This window comes from Adiantum capillus-veneris, chromosome 17, assembly GCF_014529385.1.
Source record: "Adiantum capillus-veneris isolate H3 chromosome 17, ASM1452938v2, whole genome shotgun sequence".
NCBI lineage: Eukaryota > Viridiplantae > Streptophyta > Polypodiopsida > Polypodiales > Pteridaceae > Adiantum > Adiantum capillus-veneris.
Genome location: NC_140947.1, coordinates 33,605,867 through 33,624,357, shown reverse-complemented (window position 1 = coordinate 33,624,357; position 18,491 = coordinate 33,605,867). Strand labels below are relative to the sequence as shown.

Here is an 18,491-nt window from a genome sequence, read left to right as displayed (position 1 = left end):
CGCCGCCTTGCTCCAAGTGGTGACGCCCTCGGTAGGAACCTACTCAAGCACTTTTTGCGCTCTCTCTCTCTCTCTCTCTCTCTCTCTCTCTCTCTCTCTCTCGCTCGATGAAAAAGGCAAGTAAGGCACATGGCCTCCCCTCCCCTTTTCCTGAGTTGTAAACCCTTCCTCTTTCCTTCTCAAACTAATACCATCATTTTTCAAATTTTCTCTAGGTGGTACCCCATACTTAAGGCATACCTACTGGGAGCCTTCTAATTAAATTCATTAGTCTCAAGATGCCTAAGAATCTTACCAGTATACACGTCACCTTCAGGTTTCGTCCCTCTCATGCATGTACAAGGATGCACGCAGGCGCAGGTGAAGGCTACCTTGACACGTACACATCGCACTCGCAGATGCCCTCGTCAATGCGTGACACAGACATAGCAAAACCCTCGTGCGTGCGTGAGTGCGTGCGTGTGTGTGTGTGTGTGTGAGAGAGAGAGAGAGAGAGAGAGAGAGAGAGAGAGAGTCATCTCCAAATTGGGAGGAGAGGGATGAAGAGAGAGCTTTGCTTCGTGCATGAGAGGGAGAGGAAGAGAGAGATCCCAAATTGGGCAAAGAAGAGCATGGCATCCACGCGGCCTGCCTCCGCCCTTCCCACTCCCCTGCAAATCGCCTTGGAATCGTCTCTTGATTCTCACTGTTTAAACATTTAAAATCAGCTGGTACCCTACTACTGGGAACTCTGTTATTATATTAGTTTCATTCTCATATTCTTGTAGATACCATTGGCTCGAGGCTTTCTATTGAAGGATTGGCAAAGCAGTAGGCTAGGTGGATTTAAACTCAGCCGACGAAGACATCAACTCCAAACTATGCCAGTCTACACCTTGAAGATGAGACCTCAATGTTGCAATCCGTAGTTTTAAGCATTATATAATATTGGTCGTTGAACCTCCCACCACATCAATGACCGACATGTTGTCCTTCTAGCTCCTTCGAGCTCTTACGATGTCTGTGACCTGCACGCGCTCCTAATTCCAGCTACCTTTGCCCACATGACAGCTTGCACCACCTCGCACACCTTTGCCATGCTCCTGCTTTCTAGATCAAGGGTATCTTGCTTTGATTCCGCTTCTTTCCTGAATGTAATCTAGCCGGTACACTCTACTACTTGCCAAGTAAATGGATTGCGATCTGTTCCCCTTGCAAGGATTGCGATCCATTGGAGCTCCGCCTTCTCATTGGAGGCATCTGTAGGCAGCAAGGGTATCGCAACAAAGAAACTGTGCACGTACTCCCAATGGTATCTCGTGCTCAACAAGTAATTGATCGTCGACCGTTATCTGTGGCGGAAGCATCGAAACAGCCTTGACCACCACTGCACCCCCAGATCAGTAAAACAAAATGCTCACTCCACCCACTCCACCTCCCACACACCCAAGGTGCAGGAGTGCAGCCCGCAACCAAGGAGTAAACCTCAACCGCAGACTTGACACAGATTGTCATTCCCACTTGCACATAGAAGATCTCCCTTGACTGCTTCACAATCAAATAACAAAGCGTCTCAGCTACGCCATCACTCTCATCTTAGGCACATTTTTTGTAGTTCTTTTTTTTTTGCAAAACTCACAATGGTGAGTATATTATATTGAGCAACCCAAAAATTTGCAAATTCTTGTCATGCTCGCATCGAGCCATGACATCACAAAGAGACCATAGATACATCAACTGATAGGGGAGTCACCCTGGAAGGACCACGTCTAAACTTTGCTAATCGGTTACCATGATGTTCTTCAACTTGATCCGCTCGTCCGAGTTCTTCCATTTCCCTACGTTAGAATCATCCTCTTGCTCGAAGGCCGTACGTGAGGGTGAACATAGATCATCTTAGGAACGTCGTATCGTCGGTGAGACGAATGTTGATGGTTCTTCAATCTCTTGGGAGGGGAGAAGTTGGCTTGTTAAGCTATTGTAATTGGTTGTGTATGGGTGCTTCTTGACATTTGTGGATGCACGAATGTCAAGCTCTTCAGCTCAAAACAGTGGCATTACAAGAAAGTATTGCCCCTTCAAAGAGGGAGGTTGAAATTCTCCAACAACAATTGCAGGAAAAGGATGTGTACATTATGAAGCTTGCCAATACCATCACATATTTGAATAAAACACCCCTTTGTGCAAGGTAACAATATGCTTCTTACTTTTGGTTGTGTTCTTCTTATCATAGACTTTGAAGTCTAAGGTGTTGCCTCTACTTGTTCTGTAGTGCTTGGCACAAAGGTTGCTTTTGTGCACAAATAGTGAAAGGCTGCAGGTTAGAGAGGCCAAGTGTCACCACTTTTTCTCTAAAACATTCTTCTTTGTTACATCTTGTAGGTAGGTGTTTCAAATCCATGCTTATTAGAGGTGGGTAATCTCATCCTAATGTATATTTTAGAATTGTTTATTCCCAGTTGGATGAAAATATTTGCAAATTTGTACAACATATACTTAACAAGTGTCTTTATTATACAGCTTGCAAATGTTGAATTCATACATGTTTTTGTTACAAGGTGACCTCTTACTATGCTAGTTGAGTGGCGTTGTTTGCAAGATAGCTCAAGGAACTGGCATAACATGAAGCTTTTACGATGGCACAAAGCTCTCCTCAGCGGCAATGTGGCTCCCACTACACCAAAAATCATTATGCTAACATGGAGAGATCCCTAGTAGGACAATGCAACAGCCTTTCATCGGTAGCAATACACCCTTTCCTAACATGAGGGCACTCCTACCAAAGATATTCCTATGTGATAGGTCACTCTATGAGCATACCATGTCATGGAATGGATGTAAGAACTATGACCGCACTACTCCTTGGAAGTTGTTCACGAATGTATGTTTATCAAAGTTAATGAGAAGAAATTTAAACTTTTTTGTTTGTTGATGTGTAAGAGCACTCTAGGTCTACCATATTTTAGATTGTTTGATAAGTTAAATAAGATTTGTAGTCATTAATTTAAAGTGTAAATTTGTTTTTGTTTGGTAAGATTGTACATGAAAAGACATGATAAAGTATAAGAGATCTTGACGGAATAAACCTCGATTACATTCTTACCATGCACTTGTGACACCAGACCTCTCCTTGTCAACCCTTTGATTTCTATCGTTGTGGGAAGTCCAAGGGTGGTCTATTTTCAAATTTTTAGCAACAACCGTTTTTAAAAGGAAATTTTCGTTATTTTAAAGTTTGTACACAGTTTAGGAGTTCATTCTCATTGTTTTCCTTCAATTTCATTTTTTGACCAAGGGCACTCTTTGGAAGCCACTTTTGAAGGTATTAGGGCGAGATTTTGAGAAAGTTTTGTATGTAGGAAAGACAATCCTTAACACAATTAAAAACATTGGAGTCTTTGAGTATTTTCATATTCCATGGTTGTAATGCTCGTTCGAGCTCGTAGATTAAGAAAAACGTAAGAAATGTCTGTTTTATATCATTTTTTAAAGAAATTGCCAACTTGCACGTTGATTTTTAGAGAATCCGAACAAGATATGATTTTTTTGTATCACACAATGATCGAAGAATGCGACTAGATGAACAAATTTATGTGATACAAGCCCAGACAGATACAGAGGTGATTGGAAGCTAGAAGCCCTTGAAAACAGCCTAAAAGTTCAACACTTATATATATATATATATATATATATATATATATATATATATATATATATATATATATATATATAAAACTTACCACTTGAATCATGGCCATGAATCAAAACTATGCATGTACTTGCCATTTTAAGGCCCAGGGACCCTCAACAAGAGGGGCCACAAGGGTGCGCAAAATGGCCATCCAAAAATTTTGGATGGCCATTTTGCGCGTCCTTGTGGCCCCTCTTGTTGAGAGTCCTTGGGGCCTTAAAATGGCAAGTATAGGTTGTTTTTATGCATGGCCATGAGATAAAACTGGACAGTTTCATGCGTTCATAACAAACTCCCCCCCCCCAAATGGCAAATACCTAAACCTTGTATCATGCTTATCAACCATTTTTTACTTCCTTGTGTCCATCCCCTCTTCTTGGAAGTATCTTGGTCCCTATTTGTCCCTGGATGGCCATTTTGCACGCCCTTGTGGCCCCTCTTGTTGAGGGTCCCTAGGGCTTTAAAATGTCAAATAGGGGCTTTGTTTTAATGCATGGCCATGAGACAGAGGTGTAGTGTTTGATGTCCGGAGTATTCACTATGTAGCATTTTCATATATCATGTGTGTTCACCACAATGGATTAAAAGTACCCCTTTTAGGCCTTACCTACACATGTTTCTATAACTTTAGAAGAATATAAATTCCCTTCTATTGAACACATGTGCTATGTTACATATACTTTAGTGAACTTCCGAGGTCAAAGGCCTCACAAATTCTGTGCACTAAACATTTAGCACTAGAAATCAACCAAACAAGGATCCAATTTTTACTTCCTTGTGTTCACCTTGTGTTCTTGGGGATGTTTTGGTTAAGCCATTTCTTTGGTATTTGAAACCACATGTGACCCCTACTGTTATAGTATCCAACCAAAGGTTTCTTGATTAGCAGTTTACATAGGCTTGAGTGATACATATTTTCTATGTTAACAATGCATGTATTTATAATTTATGTTTACACTTTCTCTATCCAAATGAGCTACATAGTAAAAATCAAATCCGCAATTTAACAATTTAGTTCACAAGGTGATAGCTATTGGTATCATCTTTAGCTATACCAAAGAAATAGCTACCAATAGCGAATGAATAGGGATGTTTAAGAAGATTTGATACCCAAAAAACTTGTCAACACTACTAAAAAAAGGTGGAAACTCAAAGGCTTTACAATATATGTATGATGAAACACGAATCAATCATAAGTCACCCCTATACATCGACACCTCCATCTCAAGTTGTCATTTGTCTAAGTCAAGCTTGGGATATGCATAGTATGGAAACAATAACATGTTGGAAAGCAAGAATTTAGCTTTCTCAACTTGTGAAATGTTGCTAATGATATATATTCAACATCCCCAAATGAGGACATCTTGACAAAGGTTATGATACACTTTAATAAGAATAACCATAAATGATTAAACTGAAATCAGAATATTGCATGAATTTCTTCATGGTGGAATGATTAAGACTTGAGACTTGAAAATGTTACCATATACATGTGGGAGTGATGTGTCTGAACACACTAGGACCGCCGGGGCATTTTTTCCCTCTTTAGGAGGTTTTTTTCCTCCGTGCATTGTATATATGCCCATCACTCTAGGGCTAACCGAAGTAATACTCTCTATTGTGTTCCTTGAGCTTCCTTCATCTTCTCCAAGCTGTGTACATTTCTCTGCAACCCTAATTTCAACAATAGGTATTAGAACAGGTTGCATCCTCTTGGGCTTACTCGCCAGCTGCTCCAGCACATGCCTACTCACTTTCTCCGATTTTAGTGAGGTTTGGCGAACGTACGCAGGTCGACAAATATTTTGGGAAGGCTCAGATTTCTAATTCGGGATCATTTCGGACTCCATTTCCACTACAGGTAGTACTGCACAGTCTATTTCGTCATTTTGTGCAAAATTTCTCTCAGTGCCGTTTTTTGCATAGCAGGTGCCTTACAGTCTTCTACGGTTTCTTCTATATAGCACGTGTTGTCTCGCTTCATTTCTCCTCTTTTCGGGCAGTTTTCACATCAGGCACAACATTTACCATGGCTGATAACAACATAGATGTGTTCAAGATGTTTGCTGCTAAGGACAGATTGGATGGGGATTTTTACCCTATGTGGGCTTACATGATACAACATGTACTTGTGTCAAAGGGCATCTGGAATATTGTGTAGGGCATTGATGTACGTCCTGGTTCTGAGGATGTAGGCGATGTTGAGGATGTGGCAGGTCTTGCTGCAAGGATTGTTGCTATTAGAGTTGTTTTGTGTACGGTAGAACAATCTCATTGGGATGTAAAGGATGCGCATGCTCATGCATTGATTGCATTGTCTGTGAAGCGCACCATTGTTCCTCACATTTGTTCAACAAAATTTGCAAAATAGACTTGGGATATTTTGGTTGGTCTTTATGCAAGTCACAATGAGGCTAAAATTGCTTTGCTGCGTAAAGAGCTGGAGTCAAAGATTATGCATGAGGAAGATGATATGGACACTTTCCTTGGTGGTGTCAAGGATATCAATGAGCAACTTATTTTGGTGAAGTCATTTTAGATAGTTCCCTTGTGCAGACTGTTCTTGATGCCTTACCAGATCCTTACCAGACTTTTGCTAGTACTTGGAGGCTTATGACCCAAGGAAATCATGAAGTTGTCAAGTTTGATGCATTATGCACATTGATGTTGCAAGAGTCACCTTGCTAGCTCTCACCATCTTCGAAGGTGTGTGAGGTCTTGGGTCTGAGAACGGGGATAATTAATGTTGTGTTTGCTAAGTGTTTTGCTTAGTGCATGAAGCTTTCATCTTCATTGCACTAGCTAGACTTAAAGGAACACAAAGAATTGTATTGTACAATGTCTCTCTTGATGGGAGAAACCATAATACAAAGCCTTTTGGAGGGGGGACCGGCTCCATGCAAATCCGGTTCTCAACTGTTGTCAATAGCTTAATTTCTCTCTCTTTTGAAAGTATTGTTCATGCTATCTAACTAGGTGTTATGCTTTTTGTTGCTCTCTCCACCCAAGCACTCTTGTAATTCTCATTAGGAATCTATTCTAATGAAATGCCCACTATGTTCATGCTAATTTCCGCTACACACAAGTTTTTAGGCCATTAAATGTTACAAGAGGTGTTTTCAATTGCCCCCCCATGTCGAACAATTTTTGGTCCTTGAATCCATTGGATCAACTTAAATCCATTGGCTGCATTCTTGTATAAATGTATATTCATGCAATACGGACTTCCTATTGAGCTCATGAGCGATTGAGAGACACATTTCCTCAACGAGGTGATAGAGAACTTCTTTAATGATTTTATGGTTATTCATAACAAATCCTCACCCTATCATCATCAAGAAAATGTAAAAGTAGAGCATACAAGTAAAATCCTAAGTTTGGTGCTCATTAAGATTGTAAGCTCAAGAATAGCACATTGGCTCTATGGGCTTATAGGGTTTCATTCAAAACCGCTCTAAATGCCACACCATTTAATTTTGGTCTACTGATTTGATGCTATATTGCCAATAGAGTTCTTACTACCAACTCTCAGAGCTGCACATGAACTAGAATGGACGGTTCTTGAACTGTCAAAACACCTAGAAAATTTCAAGCAATTAGATGAGCAAAGAGTAGTATCTATTGCACACATCTATGCTCAGTTCTTTGACTTTCATCCATTAACAAAACTCTTCAAGCAAGGAGATCTGGTATTAGTCTATTATTAAAGCAACACATCCCTACATTCAAGAAAAAGGGACATGGTCCTTTCGCAATCAAGAGTGTTTCATCAAGCAAGTCAGTCAAACTATCCATCTTAGATGAAAAATTAATGAAAATTTGGATTAGTGGAAGTTGTCTGAGAAAGTATAATATTCCATTGACTAATGATCTCTTGAAAAGACCCTCCTTTCTTGCCGTGCGGGTGTTACTATCATTAGTTGGATGGAGAGACTAACTAATCTATGGAAATAACATTTGGATAGACAAAAATGGAGTATTGATTGTACGACTAGTGTTACATACTTGAGGCACAAAAGCGTGTCGATGACCATGTTTTTTATTGGCACAACAACATGCAAGTTACGTAGTTTTAGTTCATACAGATATACCACATAATGTGGGAATTGCCAAAAAAAAAAAAACTGATTAGGTGTGCCTTCCTATAATTGAGTTATTGACACCTATACATACTGGGTCTACATCACATACATTAATAATTTCCCCACAAGCTTCCTTCAACTCTTAACTTTTAGAACACACAGCTAAATTCGAGCCCATTTACACGGCCCTCTCCGCCTCCCCTCTCCTCACCTATTGCGCCTTCCTGCGGATTACCATGAGCTCCGCTCCCCTGGTCTCATCTTCATCCGCACTCTCCCTGCTTGCGTCTGAGCCTTGCGAGGGAATCCGCCTCTGTGATCTCCCTCTGCCCTCAACAACACTCCTCGTACCATCTCCCTGCATACAATCGTAGACACTTCCCCTGCGTTGCAGTCATGGTCATGGCCTGCACGAAAGAGTACAGTTGCAGGATGTGTGTGTTGTGTGTGGTGTGTGTGTCAGACGCAGACATGATCTGTGTGTGTGTGTGTGTGTGTGTGTGTGTCAGACGGAGACATAGAGAACCCCCCCCCCAGCCCGTGATCGGCCACTGTGCCTCCTCATGCCATCTTGCAAGGTGCCGCGACACTCAGCTCCTCCTCCTGATGCCTACGATAAAAATCCCGAGCTTGCCACCATCCCAAAACTGTAGCCCCTCTCTCCTCCACGTGCCACATCTGCGCTTTTTTCCATGCTACACATTACAACATCCCCTCACATTCCACTTAATCTGTCTTGCTGCGAAGATTAGGGACACATACTCAAACGGAAAGATTAAATTAATGACAAATGTGACATTGAGAAAACCTACGTTCTAAAGCTTAAAATCCGTTACAATTGGGATTCCCTTAAGTGGTTATTCCCTTAAAGGAGAAAGGGGGGGGGGGGGGGGGGGGGTGGGGGTTGGGGATGAATATAAAATTTCTCCACTAGCACAAACACTTTCAAAGTACAAATGTTGAGTTGGAAAAGGGACATGGATGTTGAGTTGCCATCTAGCAAAGACACTTTCTCTTGTAAAGTTGTGTGTGATTCATGATGTGCTCAATAATTACACGTTTTTGGACATCCACCTGAATTCGCTGATCGCTTTCACCTTGTACCTCTCACTTTTCACGTCAATAAGAAAAGGAGAACTTGACATATCTTTTCGTAGTGCTTGTATAGTTTGGATTGTTATGAACAATTGTTGACCCACTTTTGGCCTACATAAGACCTGTAGAGCTCGGCATGATGATGGAACTCTTGGGAGACATTGTGGTCCATTGGATAAAGCTATTTGATTCGTGCCACATAGCAAGATAATGATGGAAAATCTTTCTTCTTGAGAAAGCTGACGTTTGCTTTCTTACTTCTATAAACATTGAGTAGTGGATCACACACACTCTCTTTCTCACACTCTTACGTGGGCCATAGGGACTATTCACTTTGTTCACACTATAAAGGGTTTAGAAAGGACCACAACCACTAAGAGTGGTCTCCACTATTTGATTGACACATAGAATCATCCATCGAGAAGTTCGATGTTTGTACTAGTGAGCCCCAGGGATAGAAAAATATATTTTTCCCAACCGAAGAAAATAAGGGCAAACTTGAAATTCTCTCGATTTTTAGGTCAAAATTTGATACTTTTGCTAGTAATTACACTAAAACTTGTGAAAAATTCCCGGTTTTCTTCAAGGCAAGCTTAAAATCTAACCCAGATTTTAGGATTTCAGCCGGTTAAAATACACTAGACCCCGGTATTTTTCTAACACTGCTAGGGACAATTCATATTGAGAGAAACAAGGTGAGGGATCACGAGGGCCTGCCAATGAAATTTTCTAAAATTTCTTCTTGGCAAACTCAAAGAAAGGAATTTTGCTTGTTTGGAAAAATGGTTTTTCACGAATAGTAATAGTCTCTCTCTCTTTCTCTCATGTAGGTGCACACCATGGTCTCTCTCTCTCTCTCTCTCTCTCTCTCTCTCTCTCTCTCTCTCTCTCTCTCTCTCTCTCTATTCTCGAGTTTACAATCTTCATCTCGTGCATTTTCAGTGAAGTTTCATTTGGAGGGAGTACGTGATGGCGCTGGTGCAGTTCGCTCCGGTCATACCTTTGAGGAATCCGGAGGCGCCCACGACGGATTCATGGTTGCAGAGTGTGAGGGTGCACACATTCAGTAACATCGATTGGGCATTGGTGAGAGTCCATGAGAGAGGTCACGAGATTCTTGGCCAGCTTGCCGTAAGCGATGTGGTTGACGGTGGAGGCAAACGATATGAGTTGTCTGTGGAGCTTGTGCACCAAAAGCTCTTCCTTCCCAAGGATGGGGTATCTGTAGCCACCAAGCAGGTGAGCACTATGGTCGAGATGGATGAAAAGATCAGTTTGGTCCACGAGAGCAAGGAGGCGAGCACAGACTTAGTTCATGCTCCACACCCTGGAAGAGAGATGTGTATCGATGGTTCATGGAAAGCATATGGCTTCAAGTGAAGACATACACTATCTCCACTAGAGTCGACAGAAGCATTGTGTGTTGAGGTGCAACCTGTGAATTGGGCTCATGTTTTCTATGATAGATTGCGTTGGGAGGCCCAAACAATACAATGGGCACTATCTAGTAGCCTGCAAGGCGCTATAGTCACTACAAAAATGGGACAGAGCCTCAGTATACTCTTTCCAGGGAATGAAGACTATACCGTGTGCCTGAGGGCAGGTAGCATAGTGCTAGCTCTGATTGCGGATGCTGTCCTAGTTGCTGTACAACAGCATAAGCTAACACCATTGTCGTCCTCAATTACTCTAGTACGTTTGTCTGATGCAAACGCTGCTCTTACTGCCAGAAATATAGACATGCAAAGCCCCCCACCCAAGAAGCTGCAGAGAATGGAGCTGGAGAAAGAATTTGCAGCAGCTACACGAGTTACTCCACTGCCAGCGTCTCAATATGTGGATGGGGCTCCGCAAGGTAATGGCTCTCATGATAGCCATGCCAGTATATTGTACACAACGTCAATGGCCCCGCCTACAATAGTGCTGGATCCCGTACAGCTCGACATGCCGGCCCCGTTTTGCTCGTCCGTGCAAAAATTGAAGGAGAAATTTATGGAATCCAAGCTCTATGTAGCAATATATACTCGCCAGTATGCATGATGCTTCACCCTCTTCTAGTTCTTTGAGTTCTCATGCCTACCGTAGTCCTGGCACCACCTCTTTACCCTCCTCAGTCTGTGATGCATTGCTTGGTACTAGCTCTGATATGGTGTCATCACCAGAGGAAAATGTAGTGCTTGGCATAATGCAAGCAGGCCAGTGCGCTAGAATGCTCATGCAGGCGCAAAACATATCGTGCGAGCTGCTAGAGCTGAGCACTTGCAAATGGATGAACTACAAAGCCAAATAAACAATCTGCAAGCAGAAAATAGGCAGTTGAGCAGGCAAGTAGAAGATGTGCAAAGTGAGATGCAAAGTAGAGTGTGCGAATTGGAGCAAATCTTGCAGATTGCGGAGGAAAACGCGAATAGAGTTAGGGAAGTGCATGCGGAGTTGCTACGTAGAAGAACCACAGATGCACTGGCGCATTACTTGAAGTTACTTCCTGATGATGGGCTAATGAATATGGAGGATCTTGATGATCTTATAGCTTCTCTGGTGGATGATATGGCAGCTAGCGCCAATGAACTCTTGCAGAAGAAGCCGGCATAACCTCTGGTACACATGTGAGGGCTAGAAGCTGCGCCAGAGAGAAAGAAAACCCAAAATGGAGAGCAGAGAAGTAGAGTATGCAAAGGCTTCGTAGTGGGGGTACCTCTGGGAATGGCGGCCTAGAGAAAGTAAAGTAGGACGAAGGCAGTGCAGGAGGAAGAATCAACAGGCGAGAAGGAAGGTCGAAGAGGGAGGGGATGGCGATGGCGGACGAAAGCTTGAAGCCATGAAACATTGAGGTGATGGAACTCCTGAGGACACGTCAAGCTCGCATGTGCTACTCCAGGCAGATTTGACTTCCTTGCAATGAGCAACACCACACGTGAAAAACAAGGTGAGGGATGGCGCGCATGCTCAGATGTTGAGCTTTGACAAGCCCCAATCCGTACTCTACGTTCCTGCAGACGGCTCTAAGCAAAATTTCGCACGCCTTCTCACCTCGAAAAGTGCTAGCCGTCCATGTGGATGCCATCCGTGAAAGAACGCCCAAGCTAGCCCAACACTAAGGCCTTTCCTTAGCGGGCCAAAAATTTAAAAAATAGTGAAAGGGTTAAGACCACCTTTCAAAAGGAAAGCATGATGCCTACTAAGGTTGATAACGATAGGTATTGAGGAAATTAAAGGTGACAATCCATAGTGGACTTTATATCTTTTGCTTACTTGTATAGTCTACGATAGACTTGTAAGAAACTTGTCTCCAACTATAGAGTTTTTTATTTGGGGTCATACTCACGAACGTGAGTGGAAAATATATTAACATAACCACAAAATTACCATCTCCCCACCACAACAACTATGTGGGAGCATCTTCAAAAAGAATTAGAAGAGGCTAGCATGAAGCTATCAAAAAGAATTGCATGATAAGTCATAGATCCATTAGTACCAATCAGGTACAACAACCATACCAAGTAGAGACCAAAGGAGAGATCATATTTTTGCAAATGAGGGGAACCCAAGACTCCATCACTAGGCGAGGAGGATTTGTAGAGGGTGAGGGTGCCACCATGGGCTCCCATGCTAGCATCCAAAAAGACTATGCCCCCAATCTCCAAGGCAAAGAGAAAAATGACTAGAATGCCTCATCACATAGCCAAACATTGCCACATTTACCGAACTAGGAAACCAATGCTATAGGTTGTTCAAGGGGAGCCAAGCCCCCTTGCAAAAAATCCACCCGAGTCTGCAAACAAACGACTAGCATTCCACCAAAATCATGCAAAGAGTATAGCAAGCGAAGCCACCAAAAGGAGTGGGAGTGCCACCAAACCTCCCTTGCTGTCACCAACAAAAAGCTTGCCACCAAACCTCCCTTGCTGTCACCAACAAAGAGCTTGCCCCCAACTCGTAATAGATCATGACAAACAATGTTGGGTGAGCGGTTTCCATCCGTAGTAGAGCATGGGGATAGCTTCCAAAATCCAAATTAAAACATGAGTATGTGAAAAGTACACCTATGAGGAGGGTCATAGAGTTTCAAAACACATGATCATGTTAAATATTTACATGACCTTCATATTAACCTTCTAAAGCCACCCAAATCGATAGTCTTGATTGGCTTTTTCCATCATGGTGGGCCCACTAGTAAGTTTTGGCCATATCCCAGTGGACCCATTGAGAAAAAAAGTAGATCAACGAGCTTCTGATGGGTTTCAGGTCACCATTCATTGGCTTAAATGTGATCACGTAAATTGTAATTATGGGAATATGATAATAACAAATGACAATCACAAAAAAAATCATCACGTGATTATCAATCCCGGTATAAAGGACTTGCCATCCTAATGATAGTAGTGTCTAGTCCTCGGACAAGGATGGGTGTGTATGCCAAATCCTATATACATACATGCATACATATCATGCAAAAGGTCAAATTGGTGCATACACTATATGTATAGATGTATTTATTGGTTGCTACATAAAGGATGTCAAAATCACATGTATAAGAGATTCATAAGTGTGCACACTAAGGATGGTTGTGCCTATGTGTGAAAGCATTCTTGGTACAAATTGTGTGGGAACAAGGCCTAGCTTTTCAATGTTTTGACTGCATCCAATGAGGGATCTAAATGCTGTATGCAAGGCTACACATGGTGAAGCACAATATGGCAACAAATACGCACAAATTTGGTAGAAAAAAACAATTTTTTTCTTCTGTTCTACTGTCTGAACGGGGCTTGACGACATAGTGTATGTGTATGTCAGAGAGAGCAACACACACACACTCTCTACCTTGCTATGTTCTCTCCCTGTCTCAGACTCTCTCTTTTCCCCAATTTCACATGCTCGCTTCACTTTGATGCTTTGCCCGACTCAATCCTCCTCTTGTTCTTGGTTCGCAATCTTTAGAGAAATGATGGGCCATTGGAAGGATCGGTTGGGAAACATAGTGGATTACACAATAATCTCCTCCAACTGTCCAACCGAGATTAACTAATAAAGATAGTGGGGTACACAAACGATCTCCTCCAATTGTCCATCGTCCAAGCTTCCAAAATCCCAAAGAAAGATCTACCCAATAAATAAATTCAAAGATGTTTGAAATTTTTCTTGAGTCTAGACTCAGAGTGAACCAACCAATTTGAGTTGGTTGGATGACCACTACCTCCATCTATCATAAGATGTCCAAAGTCAAATTAGCAAGAGGCAAGAATAAAATCTATGATCAAGACACGGGCAATTACTATCAGTTAGCACCTTATGAATAGGAGATGCTTACTTTTAGAGAAGAGTAGCTAGAGCAAGAGGCAATTTATTAATTGATCATGAAAAACAAAGCAATGTCAAAGACTCCTTAGAAGCTTTCCTTGTGCATAAACCCTCTTATTGCTAATCTTGGAGCTTTGGATACCTTGAAACCTTTGCATCTACACATACATCCCAATGGTAGCCTTTCACAAAAGGCTTTCAAATGACCCCTTAAGTGATCCTTTTGGATTAAGCATGAGCAAGTAATTGTTTAATTAAAATCTATCATTTTTGGGATTAAAATCAATCATTTTTGGAGTTCATTATTTGCTTTATATCGAAACCTCTATTCGTGCGTGGGTTGTTAGGATTAAGGCGTCTATGCCTTGGCTGACCGCTCAGGCGATGGATGCCTGCCCACTGACACCACCTTATTCTTGTACATATACCAAGAATAAGGATCTCCTCACATAAAGGTTGACTCCACCCACACACGGCCTAATCTCTCCCTTTCCCCTTCTTGCATGCACACATCGGACCGCACATGCATGCATCCGTGTAAATGCACTCTTCAACTGGTATCAGAGCACCACAATAGCAATTGGCATGCACAATGGCTTCTCGGTAAGACTATAGTAACGGAGCTCGCGGGTTGAGCTTGGCAGTGGTAGATCTAACAAGGTAGAACCATATCAAAGGAGATCAAGCAGATCTCAAAGCTTGGCTTCCCTGGCGCGCGTAGCCCCCCTCATCGGAGAAGTGGGAATCTTGAGGATTCTCAAGGAATCTCAGCAAGAAAGGGATTTGCAAAGCAAGGAGAAGCTTTGCACTATGTGCATCTTGAAGCAATTAAGCACGTGCAACAGAATCGAGTAGGTAACGAGCTTGCAAGGTGAGGATTGGAAAGAATGTGCCATGAGCACCTTGTGAGTGCAATCTTGTGAGATTGGGGGAATTTGTAGAGCGGATCCAAGTAGAAGCAAGTAATTAAGCAACTTGCAATTTGGGGGAGCATAACAAACCAAAGCAGTGCTGAAATCTGCAAATTGAACAACGGACCAACCACTTTGGTTTCTACAACACATGCACGTACATATATATGTAGATAGGAAGATCTTCTACTAGTAGAAGATTGTGTTCTTATTTGGTGCTGAGATGCTAGGAGAGATCCTTAGCTCCCCAAACCCCGTTATCCTCCCCGTGTTGGATTACCATCACTCCTTTAATGTTTCAATTTTCATCCTATTTTGATCTTTCCACCCAACCTTGTAAGAAAGCCTCTATAAGCCGCTTAGTCACTTGTGTTTAAGAAAAAACAAAGTTTGAAAAAATTTTGTTTTACAATGGCAAACGTTTCTTTCCCGACCTTCACTGGTAAGGTGGGGGAAGATGTTTTGGACTTCCTAGATAATCTTGAAATAGCATGTGTCATCTGTGGAAGGGATGGCGATGCTTCGTGTTTGCGTATTTTTCCATTGTTAATGAAAGTGGAAGCAAGATCATGGTACAACGCCTTGGTGCAAGCCACCAAGGAGAGGTGGGACCTGCTAAGAGTAGCATTTCTAAGGCGCTTTGGAGAAGGCACCACATCGGAGAAATTTTGGCAATTGTTGATGGAGTTGAAGCAAGGAAGTATGGCTGAATATGCAACATACAAATCGAAGTTCGTGGATCGATGGGGACGATGGGTTGCATCACTGAGGGAGGGCAAAGGGGCACCCGATTTCCTAATGAAAGACCGGTTTGTGGCTTGTTATGGTCAATTCTTAAAGAGAAGGTGAAGGGAAGGTTTCTTGCTACATATGAGGTAGCAGTTGAAGTAGCATGTCTTAAAGATAAGAAATTGTGTCTACAAGCCAGAACTACCGAGGAAGAGGAACCCCGACCACACCTAGCCGAACCTGCAGTAGCCGTCCAGAGAAATCAGCCACAAGAATCGGCTGAAGATCAACAAGACCTGCTCAACCAAATCACCAACCAGTTAGAGAATCTTTTAGTACATCTGGTGCAGCAAGTGCATGCACCTGCCAGAAATCCAGAGCAAGGAATGGGGCATCAAAGACAGAATCAAGACTACCATTATTACAACTGTGGAGAGGACGACAATGGCATGTACTACTATCCTCATCCAAGAAGGCAAAACTTCAATAAAGGAGTAAGGCAAAATCAGATCTCTCCACCAAGAGCAAGACCACCACCACCCAGGCAACTAGAGCCGATTTCACCGGTCCAAATCCTTTGATAGCCCGTACAACCACCACCACCACAACAACCTCTCATTCCACCGCTACCTCCACCACGTGCTGGAAACCAAGCAGTGAGTGCCATCAATCTTGAGGCTAAAGGAAAGGCAAAGGTAGAAGAGCACGTCAAAGAGAAGAACAAAGGAAAATTAAAAGTAGAAGAAGTGGATGCCATGGGAGTGTGGCATGCTAGGTACGAAGAGGCCTCTCAAAGAGAGAAAAAGATGAAGGGAAAAGGAGAGTCTAGCAAACATGCATCTAAGCCTCGGCGAAAGATTGACATCGTGGATTTTTTGATGGATGAGTATATGAGTTAGTTCAAGATGTTTTGATGAAAGGTTCAAAAATAACCTGGCCCCAATTACTCCATCTTGCACCAAGGATGAGGAGACAATGGACAAAGATGGTAAGTACTAGGAAGTCAAGACCAAGGATAGTTGGGGCTATCTCTGGGAGGAATCTAGACAACATCCTACCTATCATGGATGCCCACATCAAGGGGCAACATATCTCAAACATCTACATAGATGGTGGCACACAAATATGCATCATGAGTGAAAAAATGATGCACCATCTAGGCCTAGAGGTAAGTAGGCCAGCACCCTACCGAGCTAAAATGGCAAATAATGTCAAAGTGAAATGTGTAGGCATTGTGAATGCAGTCAAGGTAAAGGCATTCAACACAGAAGTGAAGGTAGAAATTTTTGTCATGCCACACAAAGGGGAGGGCTACCCTATCATTCTCGGAAGACCATGGCTCATGGCTATGGAGTCTAAGCAGGACTAGAGTAACGAAATGATCCGAATGAAGGATGCTAAGGGAAAGCCCATATTCTATGCATAAAGACTAGTAAGCAACACAAAATGATCTTGGAGGCATCAAAAGATGAATTCACCAGTGACTTTTTGACCACCTCCTCGGGATAAGAGACGACACAACTGAAGAGAGCGACAGTAGCATCGAAGTGATGGGAGTCATCTTTAGAGATCCAAAGAGATTGACACAATGTGAAGCACCATCAAAGAACCAAGAAGGACCATCAGGTATGCAACCCTTGGTGGATACAAGTAAGTTACATTGGATGCTCTCCAGTGAGTTAGCTAGTGAAGAGAGAGAAGAATACATCTCTTTGCTAGGTAGCTTCACCACACTTTTCATTGATGTTTATGAAAAGATCACAGGCATCACAGTGGTGCAAAAGCTCAGAAGGCTTGGGGTGGTTCAGCAAGAGGCATTGCTCAAAGAGGTAAGGAATTTGCTACATGCAGGTTTTATTTACCCCGTCTAAGACTCAAAGTGGGTGGTGGTTACGCCAAAGAAGAACAGTAAGTGGAGAGTTTGTGTAGACTACAAACCTCTCAATGCAGCAACAAAGAGGGATCATTTTCCCCTCCCATTCCCAGACAAGATTCTCAATGAGGTAGCAGATCATGCGCGCTACACAGTATGTGATGGCTATTCAGGCTACTTCCAAATTAGCATTGCAGAAGAAGACCAGAAAAAGACAACCTTCATAACACCATGGGGATGTTTTCTTACAGAGTGATGCCTTTTGGCCTCAACAACGCTCCGGCCACATTCCAACACTATGTAACTTTTGTCTTGCAGCCATACTTTGGTAAGTCAATACGGGTTTTTATAGAAAATTTCTGCATCTACAGCTCTTGCTCCCTCCATTTGAGCAAGGTCTATAATGGCTTGGCTAGGCTAAAAACCTTGGGTGGCCAACTTAACGTAGATAATTGTCACATTGGTGAAATCAAGGTCACACTTCTTGGACATGTAATTTCAGCCAAAGGAATTGAGGCTGGCCCAAGCAAGGTTCAAGCTTTAGTATCTTTGTCATCACCCACAACAGCTAAACAATTGGTCTCTTTCCTTCAGAAGGTAAGGTATTTGAGCAGGTTCATTCACTTGCTCTCTCAAGTGGTTCGCCCTTTACAACAAGTCACCCATAGAGATGTCTTCGTATGGAGCGAAGAAAATGAGCAACAATTTAGCGAAGTGAAACAGATCCTAGCTTCGCTTCCCACCATTGCACCCCCTAGATGGGACAAGCCATTTTATGCTAACCCCAGTGTAGGAAGTGATATACTTGGAGCTGTACTAATGCAGAAGGACCC

The 18,491-nt window shown here is 42.5% G+C and overlaps 1 protein-coding gene across 4 annotated transcripts; it reads left to right on the top strand.

Annotated features, from left to right (window-relative positions):
• Positions 1-626: 626 nt before the first annotated feature.
• On the top strand, positions 627-2,911 carry LOC147437033 (uncharacterized). 4 transcript variants are annotated; one of them, XR_015184711.1, is made up of 3 exons: positions 627-2,167; positions 2,362-2,391; positions 2,538-2,911. XR_015184711.1 is itself a non-coding variant. In XM_086485822.1 (3 exons), exons 1-3 carry the CDS (start codon positions 1,998-2,000, stop codon positions 2,555-2,557), a joined length of 330 nt encoding a protein of 109 aa, XP_086341948.1. In that variant the 5' UTR covers positions 627-1,997; the 3' UTR covers positions 2,558-2,911. The 4 variants fall into 4 exon arrangements, 2 of the variants coding, with proteins under 2 accessions (XP_086341948.1, XP_086341950.1); XR_015184712.1 differs by having other exon boundaries at positions 2,500-2,911; XM_086485822.1 differs by having other exon boundaries at positions 2,252-2,391.
• The last annotated feature ends 15,580 nt before the right edge of the window (positions 2,912-18,491 follow it).